The sequence below is a fragment of the Acomys minous genome (genome assembly GCF_964271855.1).
Source record: "Acomys minous genome assembly, chromosome: 14".
Lineage (NCBI taxonomy): Eukaryota > Metazoa > Chordata > Mammalia > Rodentia > Muridae > Acomys > Acomys minous.
In genome coordinates, this window is record NC_140496.1 from 23,559,878 (window position 1) to 23,575,433 (window position 15,556).

General features: G+C 48.1%; 2 protein-coding genes across 2 annotated transcripts in view; both read right to left on the bottom strand.

The window, feature by feature from the left end:
* Positions 1-4,966: 4,966 nt before the first annotated feature.
* LOC311582639 (CKLF-like MARVEL transmembrane domain-containing protein 2B) lies at positions 4,967-8,489 on the bottom strand. The gene is made up of 4 exons (XM_084755832.1): positions 8,208-8,489; positions 7,948-8,106; positions 5,971-6,072; positions 4,967-5,374 (listed from the first exon to the last, which is right to left on the bottom strand). Exons 1-4 carry the CDS (start codon positions 8,349-8,351, stop codon positions 5,081-5,083), a joined length of 699 nt encoding a protein of 232 aa, XP_084611958.1. The 5' UTR covers positions 8,352-8,489; the 3' UTR covers positions 4,967-5,080.
* Positions 8,490-8,750: 261 nt separating this feature from the next.
* The window catches only part of LOC311582638 (chemokine-like factor), a 14,231-nt gene continuing 7,425 nt past the window's right edge, over positions 8,751-15,556 (bottom strand). The window contains exons 3-4 of the mRNA XM_084755831.1: positions 10,010-10,108; positions 8,751-9,033 (exon numbers count right to left, since the gene is read on the bottom strand). Of these exons, the coding sequence (XP_084611957.1) occupies positions 8,932-9,033; positions 10,010-10,108 (201 nt within the window). The 3' untranslated portion in view covers positions 8,751-8,931. The remainder of the gene's footprint in view (positions 9,034-10,009; positions 10,109-15,556) is intronic.

A 15,556-nucleotide genomic window follows, 5' to 3' on the forward strand; every position in this document is an offset into this window, starting at 1 on the left:
ATTTCCACTAATGGAAGACTAAGTATTCAAACATATTGGCCTGTGGGGAACATTCTTATTTGAACTACCCGAGAGTTTGCTGGTGCAGCTAGTCTGGCTATCCCCTGCCATCTGCTAATCCCCTCTGGTCTTGCTGGTGTCTAATTTACTGTTGGACTATATACTAAGTTTTCTTTGTTCCTCAGGGAGGCTTTCTGAGAAGCAATCTCTACTTAGTCTGTTGGAATTGGCTGCATATGAAGAAACATAAGTGAAAAGACAACAGGACCTTACACATTCCCCCAGGACGTGTGGGAGAGAGGCAGTTGGCCTGATGTCGTTGACTCCTAGCCTGTCCCTCCTCTTATCTAGCTAGCTGTGTTATCTTACACCTTGTCTTAAGCTCCTTTAACTCATCCTCCCGTGTGTCCCAGGCTCTACTGTTTTGGCCCTTACCTTTCCTCTGAACCCCAGCTTCTGTTTTCATAGCAACATATGTGAACAACTTGCAGTTTTCACCACAGGCATTTCTTCCGAGAGCCCCTGCGTCAGTACGGCACGCCCTTCTTTCATGTCGGGTTTCTTTTGCCCAGTCTGGTAATTCTTTATACTGTCAAGTAGCATAGTGTGTGTGTGTGTGTGTGTGTGTGTGAGAGAGAGAGAGAGAGAGAGACAGAGAGAGAGAGGAGAGAGAGAGAGAGAGAGAGAGAGAGAGAGAGAGAGAGAGAGAGAGAGGAGCATAGTCTGTCTCTTTTGGAACACTGGGCTCTTTCTTGCTGTTGTCTACTAGGAATATTCTAGCATACCATTACTTCTGGATAGGTACCCAGGAGAAACAGTCATGATTTCCTAGAAGAACAAACAATATGGACAACTACATCCAGGGGGCTCTCACTGTCTGTCTTGCAGGAGCAGAAGACTGAGGAACAGGGGTTGGGTATCCCCAAAATTTAGGTCTTAATACCAGGTGTTGTCTCAGTCTTTTCTGGGGAGATGTGGAAGATGGGAATAAATGTCTGCTCAGCGCAGATGGGTCTCAAATGACAGACAGAGCAGTGGTTGGTTCTCCTGGAGTCCAACTTAAAGAACCAGTGAGTTCACTGTGCTTCCTCAGAGCCAGATGGGTAAGGGGCTATATACCAGAAGCATGGATTAACTCAAAGACCACTGTGTCACTGAAAACCCCACACCGACATAAATGATGCCTTATGGAGGCTGCCACTGTGGAGATGGGAGAGCCAACTGTGGGCAGCCTTAGCTACTTGGAGAGTCTCCTTGGCCAGCAATTGTTTGCTGCCTTTATAACCCTAAGAGAGGGGCCTTGCGAATTTTGTCAACATTCAGCTTTCCTAGACAAGGATGGGTTTACACTCAAGTCTCATGAGCATCTCTCCCTCTTGAAGGAGGGAGTCTTTGTCTGGAGGACATCCTGGCTAGACTCCGGCCAACTTGACCCAAGCTAAAGTCATCTGAGAGGAAGGAACCTCCACTGAGAAAATGCTTCCAGAAGATCCAGCTGCAGGCAAGCAAGCCTGTGGGGGTATTTCCTTAACTAGCGCTCGATGGAGGAGGGCTCAGCCCCTTGTGGTTAGAGACTCACCTGGTGTGGTGGCCACAGGCTGGGCAAGTCATGAGGAGCAAGCCAGGAAACAGCATTGTCCCGTGGCCTCTGCATCAGCTCCTACCTCTAGCTTCTTACTCGGCTTGAGTTCCTGTTTTGGTTTCTTGTTGATGAACAGTGCTGCAGTGTAAGCAAGAGAAGGCCTTTTCTTCCCAAGTTGCTTCTGGTCATGGTTTTTCATCATGGCAAACCTCACTCTAACTAACACAGAGGAAATTGCTGTACTACAGATGTTGCCCTAGCTGCCTGTGGTGGTTTGAACTTCAATACTTGGCTACAGGGAAGTGGCACTACTAGGGGGGGTGTGGCCTCATTGGAGTAGGCGTGGCTTCGCTGGAGGAAGTGTGTCACTGTGGAGGCGGGCTTTGAGGGCTTTGAGGTCTCCTTCTGCTGACTTGGGATCAAGATGTACAAGTGTTGGCTCCTCCAGCGCCATGTCTGCCTGCATGCTGCCATGCTTCCCTGGCACGATCATAATGGAGAAAACCTCTGAAACCGTAAGCCAGCCTGCATTAAGTGTCGCCTTGGTCATGGGGTCTCCTCCCAGCCACAGAGACCCTAACTAAGATACTTCCTGTCTCCACCAGCCTGGAACAGAGGCAGCAGCCTCCTTTTACCTTATGTCCCATGCCACAGCCTAGTGTGCAGCATTCTCCCATCAGACCCTGCATCAGCTTCAGGGGTTCCCATGCCACCTAAGATGAAGGCTAAAGGTGTCATGGGCCCCAAGGGCCAGCCTGTTCCCTAGATGTTCCTGACTGGGTTTGTTATGGTAAAAAGAAAAAAAAAAAAAAAACGAGAAGAAGAAGAAGGAGGAGGAGGAGGAGGAAGAAGAAAAACAAGAAGAAGAAGGAGGAGGAGGAGGAGGAAGAGGAGGAGGAGGAGGAGGAGGAGGAGAAAGGAAAAGAAACTCTAGACATTGGGGCTAAAATAAATGTTACGGAGCTGTTTAGACAGCTCAGCAGCAGAGCACCCTAGCACCTGGTGCACCTTAGCGGTGAAGGAGCTTGCTGCCAAGCCTGATGAGGCGCATTTGACACCTGGAATTGTCATGGTAGAGGGAGGGCACCAACTCCCACAAGTTGTCCTCTGACCTCCATGTACATGCTTTGACACCGCATGCTCATAAATGTGATAAATGTTTTAAAAAAGCTAAAGAGTGTTAAGAGTTAAAAAGGAGAAGCAGGACCACTAAAGACGAGGAATAAAAGACTCTGTACGTGGGTACGAGTTAGACAGGGGGGCCGATAAAGACTCTGGCAGCAAAGTCAGGGTAGATAGGCCAGCTGATTCTTCCCCAAATCCCCCTGCTTGAGGAACGTATACAGGGCACTGTTGCTCTTTCACACACTGTTTCTAATGCAGCTAATTGTAACAGACCAAATCGTAAGTAAAAATGGCTTCGGGCAAGAGGCTGCCCCCTATTCCAGAAACATCTCAGAGCATGCCACAGACAGGAGGTAGCTAGGAGTAACTGTAGCTATATCTGGGTAGGCGTGATAAGAGTTAACTCTCTGTAGACCCCGACAGAGAGGACTCACGGTAAAAAAGAAGCTGGGCAGACAGACAGAATACAGTTTTACATCTAGCAGACCTAGCCACTGGCAAAGGTCAGTAAGGCCTTCATGATAGGCAACTAGTAATGCTAGCCTGGGGCCGGGGTGGGGGTGGGGCAGGGGTGGCGGGTGAGCAAAGGTTAGAACAAGGGCTTCTTGTGGGACCATCTCCCTAGCTGGCAAGCAGTGTACTAGTGGCATGTGGTCTCTTGCATGGTTGATCCACAGGAATCTGCGTAGCGCCTCTTGTGGTATGATCAGAGAACTGTTCCATCTCAACAGAACTTCCTTCTGGTTTTGGGTACTCTCTGCCGTAAGTCCTATAAAAAGCTGTTAGACAAACAATCTGACGATTTCCTCTATCTTGGGGCTCCCTCTGGAGGGGAGGGTCGTCTTCTTTCTGGAGCTCTACTTTTTGCCATAAATTTAAAAAAAATGTTTTTTAGAGTTTTAAAAATATGGGGCCTGGAGAGATGGCTCAGAGGTTAAGGGCACTGTCTGCTCTTCCAGAGGTTCTGGGTTCAATTCCCAGCAACCACATGGTGGTTCCAACCATCTATAATGTGATATGATGCCCTTTTCTGGTGGGGAGGCATACATGTGGGCAGAACATTGTGTACATAATAAATCTTAATATATATGTGTGTGTGTGTGTTGCCCATAGAGATCAGAGGAAGGCTTCAGATCCCCTGGAACTGGAGTGACATACAGGTGGTTGTGAGCCACCATGTGGGTGCTGGGAACTGAACTAAGGTCTTCTGAAAAACAAAACAAAACAAAACAAAAACAGCCCTGTTCTCAACTGCTGAAGCATCTCTCCAGACCCTCTCCTACAAATCTTTAATTTCCCATCTAGAGCCATCTCTCTAGTCCCTGAGATTCCTTCTTATAATAATAAAATGCCTTTACGAAACTCATCTTTGTGGATTTCATGTTTTGAGTTCCCAAGACAAAGCTGTGGAGCTAACCCCTGTGTTCCGCACAGCTGAGGTGAGAAAGTCGGCCACGCTTCCAGAGGAGCCCCACTTTTTCCTGTTTCTCCTTCTGAGGCTTCTGACTCCAGGCTCCTAGGACCGTCAGGGGCAGCATATCAGACAGCCTGCATATCAGACCTTTACAATTCATGTCAGTAGCAAACTTCCTGTTCTGAGGTAGTAGGCAAATAATTTTATGGTTGGGGGTCACCACAACACGAGGAACCGTATTGAAGGATCACAACCTTAGGAAGGTTGAGTACCCCGGTCTAGGGACAGTAGGCCTTTGGTGGGCGGCCTGGGGAGCTGGGCGATGACTGGGCCACGGCCTGGGGGACACTAGGTTGGGGGTGTGCTCAGGAATTCTGTGATGACCTGACGTCAGCTTGATGGGATCTGAATTACCTGGGAGAAAAATCTCTGGGCACGTCTGTGAGGGGTCTTTAACCTTCACTAAGGTCCCTACTAAACTCCAGGGTGAGACTAATGAAGGGGCTGAGCACGGTTCTTCATAGCAGCCAGCTGGGGCTTTGAAACAGGGTACAAGAAGGTCGCTGTGAACAACACGCCCTGCAGCTTTGGGCTTCTTCCTCCTTTTCTTTTCTGGTCCCTTCGGCTCATCAGTTTCACAGCCGACGACGCCACTCAGTATTTCAGGTTACCCTCAAACTGTCTGTGTCCTCAGGCCCAGGAGCGTGGGAAATGCTGGGTTCCAGGCCCAGGTGTGTTTTTTGACCCCGGCACCCTAATTTCCAGGAGTTTCTGTGGAATGAAGAGCGTTGGGCAAATACTATCCCACTTTTAGTATAAAATCTGCTCGTAGAGAGAAGTGTGTTTGCCAAGAGGTGTTTATTGATGGAAAACTATGCGAGGAAGCTGACAAAGGGGAGTGTAGAGAGGGCTGGCGGCAAAGCTGGCTGCCCCTCCTGACCACGTGCGTCGCTGTCCGGTCACTTCTTGTCTTTCTTGCCCTTTTTTCCCTTCCCCTTTTTCTTCTGCGCCTCCTTCTTCTTCTTCTTCAATTCTTCTTCCTTCGCTTTCTTCTCCCTCTCCTCCTGTTCCTTCTGTCTTGCCTCCTCCTCTTCTCTGGCGGCCTCCAGCATTGCTTGGAGGCCTGGGTCTGGCATCTTGCCATCCTTGTCTGGGGCAAGCAGAGCAAGCTTTCGGAGCTTCTTGGCTTTGAATTGTTTCCTTTGAAGACATAGGTCGACAATAGCAAAAAAGGCGGCCACTGCCATGAGGATCTAGGAAAACAAATGGATGCTCGTTATTTTGATTTCGTACCGAGAAGAAAGGCACAGGTTCCCTTCCCGGCCTCTCATCAGAGGTCATGCGTAGTGTACCCTCCAAACTTGCTGATCCCACACCCTAGGTCAGCTCCCCCTGGTTTCACACTCAATAGCCCCTCACCTTGTTTCTGTTTCCTTTTCTGTCAACATACATGAAGGTCACAGGTAAACTGGGCTACCTTCCTAGACACCCCCTTTTAAAAAGCGTGTCTTCACTATTAGAAACATTTACCAACGTCTTACATTTGCCTTGACATCCCAAGTTTCGTTCATTTCTCTGTTTGTTTGAGACAGGGTTTCATGTACGCCCAGGCTGGCCTTGAACTTGCTATTGAGCCAAGGATGGCTTTACAGTCCTGATCCTCTGCTTCTGCCTCCTTCATGCCAAAGTTCTAGCTAGACATGAGGCACCATAGTAGGTTTTGTTTTGTTTAGCACCATAGACCAAGGCTGCCAAGCACTCTACAGACTCAGCCACATCCCAGCGCCCGAGCCTAGGATTTGTGTGACAGGGATTTGAGGATATCCTCAGCTCAGCAGAAACACCTTACCATACCAGCTATGTAGGGCACTGGAAACGTGCGTCTAGCCATATGAGCATAGTTTATGCCACCGATGAGGAAGACGCAGGCGGATAGGTCATTGAGGAGGTCCTAAAGGTGGGAGAGAGAAACTGTTCTTATGTAGCCATGCCCCATTCACTCCAGAAACAGCACAGTTTCCTCCACATAATCCATTTCCAAAATGCCCCCCCCCACTTTCCCCCCATAGTTTAAAATAAGATACATAAAGCAAATATGCTCCTGGCCAGGCAGATCAACCAGTGATTCCCTGCTGGCATTTTTGAGTGGAGCATAAAATCCAAACAACTGCTCAGCCCTCACTACAAAATCACGTAATTGGTGCCCACCAGCAATCATGTAAATAAATGCATAAACAGGCCACTTCATGGAATCCCTGTTGGGTCGCTCTATGTACATTTCTCTATTCGCCTCTCTGGAACTTCCGTGAGATTTGCTCCTTACTTTGCAGCCTCTGTTGGATTGAATAAGAGGTCAAGAACCTAAAAACAACTTGGCTAGACCTCTACCACCTGTTATGGTGTATCCTTGGCTGGCCTCAAACTTGCTATTTATTATTATGTATACAGTGCTCTACCTGAATGTACACCTGCAGGCCAGAAGAGGGCGCCAGATCACATTATAGATGGCTGTGAGCCACCATGTGGTTGTTGGGAACTGACCTCAGGACCTCTGGAGGAGCAGTCAGTGCTCTTAACTGCTGAGCCATCTCTCCAGCCCCCACTAGTTCTCTCCTTAGTTGTGTCATATCTGCTCACTCATTCTGTTTCTTTTTATTTTACTTTATATGTATAAGTGTTTCGCGGGCTTGTATGTATGTGTATCATGTGTGCCTAGTGTGAATAGACGTCAGAAGACGGTCAGATCCTCTGAAAGTCAGGTTACAGAAGGCTGAAAAGCACCTGACACAGATGCTGGAAACTGAACCCAGGTCCTCTGTAAGAGCAACACGTATACTTAACCCTGAACAATCCTGCCAGAGACATCCTAACCCCAGAAACACTTTTTAAACAAGGCTGATCTCAAACTCCCTCTGTAGTACAGATTGGCCTTGAACTCCAAGCCTCCCATCACAGTTCTGTTCCGTTCCTTCTGTAGTGGTGGTCTTCCTGAAGACGGAAGGATCCTTGGACACTAACAGCTTTGTAACAAGGGTAGGCTGTCAGAAGCAGAGTCCATTAAGTTTGAATCTTTTTTTTTTTCCCCTTGCTGTTTCGTAAACTGATTTGCCGGTTTGTAAAGTGGAAGAGATGAGAGATCTGGAGGTAGGTAATAAGCAAGGGGGGTTGGATGTTGAGGTGTTGTTTGGCAAGGAGGGAGTAAGGGGGGGCGTGTACTCAGTGACTCCATAAGCGACGGGAAGGAGCCCAAGTCCTGAGTCCTAAGACACATGGCAAGAAGTTTGCACGTGGCTAATCTGATTAGGGATGATGATCGCAGTCCCTGGGGGCAGGGACAAGGGGCTGGAGGAGTGGGTGTGGAGCTGACTCAGCCCAGCCTCACCCCACTGCAGGACTGGTCCAGGCGAACCACGCGCGTCTGAAGCATCCTCTGTATTCCCTGGGGACCTGCCACTGTTTTAGACACAACTGGCATTTGCTTCCTTTTCACCACTGGCTCAGTGCAGAGTCTGATCTCCTCTTTGTGTGAATCCTGGAATGCTCATTCCAATGAGATGTATGGCGGCCAAAGCGTCATCAGAACTGGCTGGTTGTCACACCTTCCCTGGTTCTGGCTAGCAGCGCTTTGGTCCCTCTTTCTTTGACCCAACACAGGTTTTGGGGGGGAGCATTTCCTGCCTGGCTGCCCTTCTCCAACCCAGCTTCCCAGGCTGAGCACTGGGGGGGCAGGGGGGAGGGGGAGCAGAGGGGGGAGGGAGGAGGTGAGGTTTCTTTTTCCAGGTACTAGAATGTGACTTGTACCACCTTCCCTACAGTTTTTACTTACAGCAATAGGCCAGTAGATGAAGGGCAAATATCTGTTGATGGCAAAACTGTAAAAGAACAGGTAGAAAGTGAAGATGGACAGTTCCATAGTGAGAAGCAGGATCAGGACGGGGTGTGTGGCCACTGTTTCGAAGAGGCACAGTGCAGCGATTAAGCAGACCTGAGTGGAAAAATACATACACCTGAGCTACTGCAAAAACCTCTTTGTAACTTCTCGGGACCTCCCCCAACAGACGCTCCTGCGATTTCAATCTAGTTTACCATAGTAATGATCTTGACCTCGGCGTGTCCCGCTGTCCAGAACTCTTTATTGGCGTCTTTGAATTCCAACTTGTAGCGTTTAAACCCTCCTACTTCTTCCTTAGCCTGTTTGGCAGCATCCTGGCCAGGCGGAGGCGCTGCCATGGTTAGCAGTAGTTCTCAGCTTCTTACTGCCCAGCCTTGCCTACCTGCCTGCAGTCCCTGAACAGGCCCCAGCTCTAGAGAGAGCCTGGTGTCTCCAGACCTGTTCAAGGGCGGCGCTCAACTGACCGCTGGGACTGCAGAATTTCAACGCTTGCTCTTGCTCTGCGCGCGCCCACCTCGGCTCGCTCGCTCGTGGCACAGTGGGATCATCTCCGCCCAGCAGGGACCAGACACTTCCACCCTCCACGCAGCTGAGAGCCCCACTTGTCCTAGGGAGGCCTTCCTTGAAAAGGAGCCCCAGGTTTGTGGCTGTCACTCCCTGGGGTCCAGTCCCTCCCGACCACCTGGGGCCACCTTGTGGAGCAAGTGGAAGTTACAACGCGACTTTGACACAAGGCCACAAAAGGAAGCAGAAGTGTAGCTGACTTGGCAGTCCTGCCTTTATGGTCACACACGTGGGCATGGGAGTTCCGTGATCGCCTGGCGGGAGTGATTCTATGTGGCTTCGAGTCTCTGCCAAATGCTGGGGAGGACTGGGTGGCTTCCGCGTAGCTTCTGCCTCCGTGGGGGCGGCGGAGGGCTAAGTTTTCGCTTCCAGGGCCGCCTTCTTATTATCCCTCGTCTTCCTGGTAACCAACATCGCATCAATGACACACAGGATTGCTGCTGAGAGGCACAGGATCTGTCAGGCACAGCATAGGTGAGAAGGAAAGGCCAGATTACTTTACAACCATCTCAGGGAGACAATGGGCTGTGCCAACCACAGTGGTCTGGCCTTGTGATTAGCCATTACATCAGAGTTTCTTACCTGTGGGTGAGGTCTCCTAAGACCAATGGAAAACACAGAGATTTACGGGACAATTCTAAACAGTAGCAAAATTCCAGTTATGAAGTAGCAACAAAAATAATTTTAGGGTTGTGTGTGTGTGTGTGTGTGTGTGTGTGTGTGTGTGTGTGTGTGTGTGTGTGACCACAACATGAGGAACTGTATTAAAGGCTCACAGCATTAGGGAGGTTGTAAGTTCTGAGCACCTGAGCGATTTGCAGTTCTGAGCACCTGGCAGAGCTGAAGCTGAGGTGCTGACTGGTCTGAAGCTCTTATTAAGAAGAAGGAGCAGGTTTGAGATTCGGAACACCCACCTGCAGAGGATGTGAGATAAAGGGATGGCTGAGACAGAAGATACAGGGGTGGGCTTGCTCATGCCAGCACAAGCCAGAAGAAATGGAGGTTGTGGGTGTGTGGGGGGCCCTGGGAGTACAAAGCTCAGTTGATGAGTTGGGGCCAGGCATTGTAGCACCTGGTACCTGCTATTTCAGGCACAGATGTTTCTTCTTTGTGTTACTTGATGACAGTTTCCTAGGAGGCCTTGTTCAGCCTCAGGGGAAAGGACCCTTGCTTGTTCCCAGTGCTCAATTACAGCTTGGCAGAATGCTGTGGGGCTGACGAATATTCACCAACTAGAAAATGAACTTTAAGAACTTAAAACTCTCTTAAAGTTCCTACATTTCTTTCTTTCTTTCTTGTGTTTTCTCTCTCTCCCTCTCTGTCTGTCTGTCTGTCTGTCTCTCTTAGGTCATTTACTCACTGAGCAATCTTGCTGACCCCCGATCTTAGCAGAACACTGATCTTCTGTAGAATCATGAAAGCCTCTACTTACCCCTCCAATATACAACAATTGCTTTCTTCCCTTTTCTTTAATTGTGACTACAGCCACTCCTCCAAGGAATACAGCTGAAATCAAACTGTTGATAAGATCCTGAAATACAGAGTTGAAAATGATCAGTTGTTAATGAGAATGTAATTTCAAAATATTTAAACTGGTCAGTTACACACCCTAGGATGTATGCCTTTTGTACACTTTCTCTTTGATTGACAGGGACCTTCAAGGGTATAATTATATTTTTCAGAGATATTAGTTTATGTGATTTTTAAAGGTCTTGGGTAGGCCATGGTAGAAATAGATTTAATGTCATTAGAACATTAAGGAAAAAACATTTCCATTTCCATATATATATATATATGTGAGATATCTATCTATCTATCTATCTATCTATCTATCTATCTATCTATCTAGTACTGAGAGTCTGTATATGGGTATGTGCACACATGAGTGCAGGTGCCCTCAGAGTCCTGAAGAAAGCGTTGGATCCTCTGGAACAGGATTTACAGGTGGTTGTACGCTATCCTGGGTGTGCTGGGAACTGAACTTGAGTCCTCTGCAGGAGCTGTTCCCACTCTTAACTATTTATCATTCCATCCTCTTCCATTGCCTTTTTTCTATTCTCCTCTCCCCCCCCCTCCTTTATTTTTTGAGACAGGGTTTCTTTGTGTAGCCTCAGCTGCCTGAGAACTCATTCTGTAGACCACACTGGCCTCGAACTCAAAGACCTGCCTACCTCTGTCTCCAGAGTGCTGGAATTAAAGGTGTGTGCCACCACCACCTGGCCCATTGACTTTTCTTTCTTTTCTTTTTTAAACTTTTTAAAAACTTTATTGATTTATTCATATTACATCTCAATTGTTATCCCATCCCTTGTATCCTCCTCCCTTCCTCCCTCCCTCCCATTTTCCCCTTACTCCCCTCCCCTATGACTGTGACTGAGGGGGACCTCCTCCCCCTGTATATGCTCATAGGGTATCAAGTCTCTTCTTGGTAGCCTGCTATCCTTCCTCTGAGTGCCACCAGGCCTCCCCATCCACCATTGGCTTTTCTTAGAGGGTACAGCAATTCTAGATTCTATGTTCTAGAGTTGGCCAAAATTGGGCTTCCTTAACATGACTTTTTTCAGAGTTTTATATTTTAATGTGAATTTCTCAGTATCCCATAACATATGTATTATATGTATTTACACACGCACACACATATGGTTTTGGGGGTAAATTTTTAATTGTTTTGTTTTTAGAGAGGGTTTCTCTGTGTAGCTTTCTTGGCTGTCCTGGACTCGATTTGTAGACCAGGCTGGCCTTGAACTCACAGAGATCCACCTGCCTCTGCCTCCCTAAGCACTGTGATTGAAGATGTGCACCACCACACTCTTGGGGGGTAAATTTTATATTAGTGGTTCATTCATTTACAACAACTCCTAAATCCACAGTGAAAAATCAGTGCTCTAGATGTTGGTTTTTATATTTTGTTAGCTCATGTATCCTGAGAACACACAAACCCACCTGAAGAGCAGATGTGATTTTTCTGGAGTGAATGGCCATGCTGTTTGCTTGTGCCTGAGCCACGGCCTGAGTTAAGTCAGCCCCATATGGTCAAGTTTTTATGTCCTTTGTTCTGGGCTTTGGTTGCAGACCCTCCAACCACAAGTCAGCCTATCTCTTTGTGTACTGGAATGGTTAGCATGGGTGGGTGGGGTTTCTCTTGCAGTGAGACACTACACTTTGATGGTAGTGATGGAGTCAGTGGCACCAGTGTGTGGATAGGGGTGTGTGTGTGTGTGTGTGTGTGTGTGTGTGTGTGTGTGTGTGTGTGTGTGTCTCACAGACATGTACTAGAGCATGACCTTGGGCATCATTCCTCAGGAGCTGTTTACCTTGCATTAAAAAAAACCTTTCATTACATTTTATTGCGTGTATACCGTGGTGGGACATGCACATTTCACACATTATATTGAGGACAGAGGACAATTTTTGGGAGTTGGTTTTTTTCTTTTCCACCATGTGAGCTTCAGGGATTGAGCCTAGGTCATCAAGGTCAGTGACAGGTACCTCCTGAGCCATCTCAGTAGCCCTCACCTTTTCCAGCGGGCCAGATCATCTAGCCAGAGAGCTCCCAGCCAATGTGTGCCTGTGTCTGTCTCCCCAGTGCTGAGACTAAAAACTTGTCTTTTAAAGAAATTTTATTTATTTATTTTAAAATGCGGGCTCTGGAGATTGAACTTGGGTCCTCATGCTTGCAAGGCCATTTCCTTGCCAAATGAACTGTCTCCTTACCACAGTCTACAAATGTCGATGTCTTAACTGATGGTGGCAGCCTGTGTGGGATATGAGCCTAAACATAGAGAGAAGCCTGGCTATTCAGTGTAGGACCTATGATGACCTTTATGGTTCCCTTCAACATGCCAAGCCATTCGCAGACTGCCTTAGCTCACTGTGACAAAGCAGTCCTCAAGAGAATTGCCATGCAGTGTGTTTTTTTCTTTTCTTTTCTTTTCTTTTCTTTTTTTTTTTTACGGAGGATGCCATAGCCAGCTTAGAGAAGGATTGTCACCTCCCTGGAGAGCTTCAGGGTAAAGTGTGTTCATTGTCTAGAAAGATCTCTTTCTAAGTCAGGCCTTGTCTTTGTGTACCCCTGGAATCATAGTGCTCAGGAGGCAAAAGGAGAAACTTAAGCTTGAGGCCGGCCTGGGCAACACAGGGAGGGTGCTACTGCAAAAACAAAGGCCAGGTGAGATGGCTCAGCGCCTTAAAGACTTGCTTCTCAATCTGACAACATAGGTCATGATGGAGGGAGAAAACTAATTGCAGAAAGTTATCCTGATCACGCATCTTTGCGCACGCGCACACACGCGCACACACACACACACACACACACGAGCACACACACCCCCAAAAATAATAAAAAAAAAAAAACCAAATGATAACCAAAAACAAACAAAAAGCTTGTTCTACTGGGAAATTATATCTTCTTGACCAGAACTCAATTTCTCAGACCATACTAGTAATATATAGAAAGAAGTGTTTAAAATACATGCTCTTCATCCAGAAGACAGTAAGTTTTTTGTGTGCTTATTTGAGACAGCTATGTAGCTCAGGCAGGCCTTGAAATCACAGTCCGTCTTTGCTAGCCTCTGGTGTGCTGGGAGTCCATGTGTGCGCCCCAGCTCCCGGCCCCAAGTGGTTGGAATCCACGATTTTCTTGGGCATATCGACACGTGACGTGAGAGCGTGTTAGATAAAGTCAGGGACTCTAAAACTGAAGCCGGTGACCCCAGCACAGGAAATGGTGAGCAGTTGGCACTGTGCTGCAGTCACACTCTACATATGCTGGGGGCAGATCGCTGGGCTTGCGCCTTCCTCATGGTATAGACTTCGAGGGACCCACCCATCAGAAGGTTTGGAACCCCTAGTCCAGGCTTCATGGTTCATCAGAGAGGGTAGTCCAGGCAAAATACCACACACACACACACACACACACACACACACACACACACACACACACCTGAAACATTTCTCACTGGTGCTGACCTATGGGGGTGGGGGGATTAGGGAGGCGTGGTGGGGCAAGCAAAGGCCTGATAATTAGACTTTCTATGTCCCCAGTGGGTGGGGACCTTCACTGCAGTCTGGTTTTTTTTTTCCCTACCCCTAATCAGAGACTCGTGTATGAGGCTAGCCCTGAAAGTCGGTATTTGAACCACTGATCCTTCTGCCTCCTGAGCACTGGGATGACTCGTGTATATACCACCGCAGGAGGCCGATGTAGTGTTGGAGATTGACCCAGGGGCCTTGTGCATGCTGGGCCCACATTATCCAGACTGAGTTACCTTCCGAGACCCCCCACCCCCAGCCTGTGGTCCCGCAAGAAGAAGAACAGGAGATAAAGATCTTTATCTTTGTATGAGCCTGCAAATTAGAAGTCATCACTTGCCGTCACCCTATACCGTTCGGGAACCAAATATTTTTGTCTGAGAGCAAGTGACAGTCATGCCCATTGGGTAGCTGTGCTTCTCCCACCTGTCTTGGGATAGGTCCCATGGGAGTCTTGCAATTTAATGCCACTGATGACACATCTCCAGTTCACCTACCTGTCGCAGTGTTGGGTCTCCACCCCCAGAATCAACACCCTCATGAGACCTGCGTCTCCTCATTTTCTTCCCAGTGGTAGCTAGTTGCACCAAGGTGCCAAGTGTCTTTCATCTTGTGGGACCAAGAAGGTAGAAGGGTAGAAAGGGGGGGGGGAGCGGATAAGAGGCAAGAATTTGGGTCCTATTTTGAAGGGACAAAAAAAAACCCCTTCAAGGTGTTAGGCCATTCCCCACCTCCCTACCCATCTGCCTAACGGTGTGGAGGTTCATCATATGTACCTAATTGTTGAACATCCGAATTCTTTGGGCGGCCTTAGTCATATGCTTTCCCCATTTAGTCTCTGAGGAACTCAGGCATGTTCCAGGTGCTGTGTGAGGCACTGGCCTGTGCCCTGGAGAACAATTGCATGAAAAACAAAACAAAACAAAACAAAAAAAAAAACACGACGGGAGCTCTGAATCCCACTCGGGTCTTTCATAGCCAGCTTCAGAGAAGAGGACGTTTTCACCTCAGATGGATGTGGCAAGAAGAGACGGCCATCCTGCAGTTAATCTAAGGCCTGTGAGTAGGAAAGCCGGCCTGAGATTCCTGGACCGCTGTGTGCAGAGGCTCCCTTATAGCAGCCATCTCTCATGCTCAAGAGCCTCCAGCCAGCCAGCCTGTCCGGATTCCTTCCTGGGCATTTCCTGTGTACCTTACAGTGAGGCATGGGGCTTCGTGACCCTCTTCAGCTTTTCTCCTATTTTTGTCTTAAGGTCTTGAGAGCTGGAGAGCTGGCTCAGCAGACCTGAGTTCAGTTCCCAGAACCTGTGCTGTGCAGCTCACAAGGCAGTTGCCTTGTAACTCTAGCTCTGGGGGGGCTACAACATCCTCTTCTGGTCTCTATGGGCTCTCACACTCTTGTGCATCCCGCCCCCCCTCCAACTCTGCATTCATACACATAATTTTTAAAAAATCCTTTAAAAGAGTTGTTGTTATGGGAGGCAGAGGCAGGTGGATCGATGTGAGTTCAAGGCCAGCCTGGTCTACAAAGTGAGTCCAGGACAGCCAAGGCTACACAGAGAAACCCTGTCTCGAAAAACCAAAACTAAAAACAAGCAAAAAAAAAAAAAAAGAGTTGTTGTTATTGTTGTTGCTGTTGTTGTTGTTTTTAAAAATAAGGTCTTGATATGTTATCCAGGTAGATTTATGGCAGTCACTCTAGGCCTCCTGAGTTCCTCTCAAAGGAATCTAGTCACCCTGGCCACTACTGTCACTGGGTCACTCACACCTGTACACACCCATCAGGGTACTAATTTCACCTTTGGCTTCACATTTTAAGAAAGTCACTAGGATGTGGACTCACTGAGTTGCCGACTTAAGGCTCAGGCAGGATGAAGGTGGAGAGACACTCTCAAGATGAGAAAGCCCCAGAAGAGTCTGGGCTCTAGGGTCAGTGAGGCCTGACCTC

Coding starts and splice junctions, on each gene's coding strand:
- LOC311582639 (XM_084755832.1), bottom strand. CDS start 8,351: ATGGCAGCGCCTCCGCCTGGCCAGGATGCTGCCAAACAGGCTAAGGAA. Junction 8,107..8,207: donor AGGTCAAGATCATTACTATG/GTAAACTAGATT, acceptor TTTTCCACTCAG/GTCTGCTTAATCGCTGCACT. Junction 6,073..7,947: donor TCATCTACTGGCCTATTGCT/GTAAGTAAAAAC, acceptor TCCCACCTTTAG/GACCTCCTCAATGACCTATC.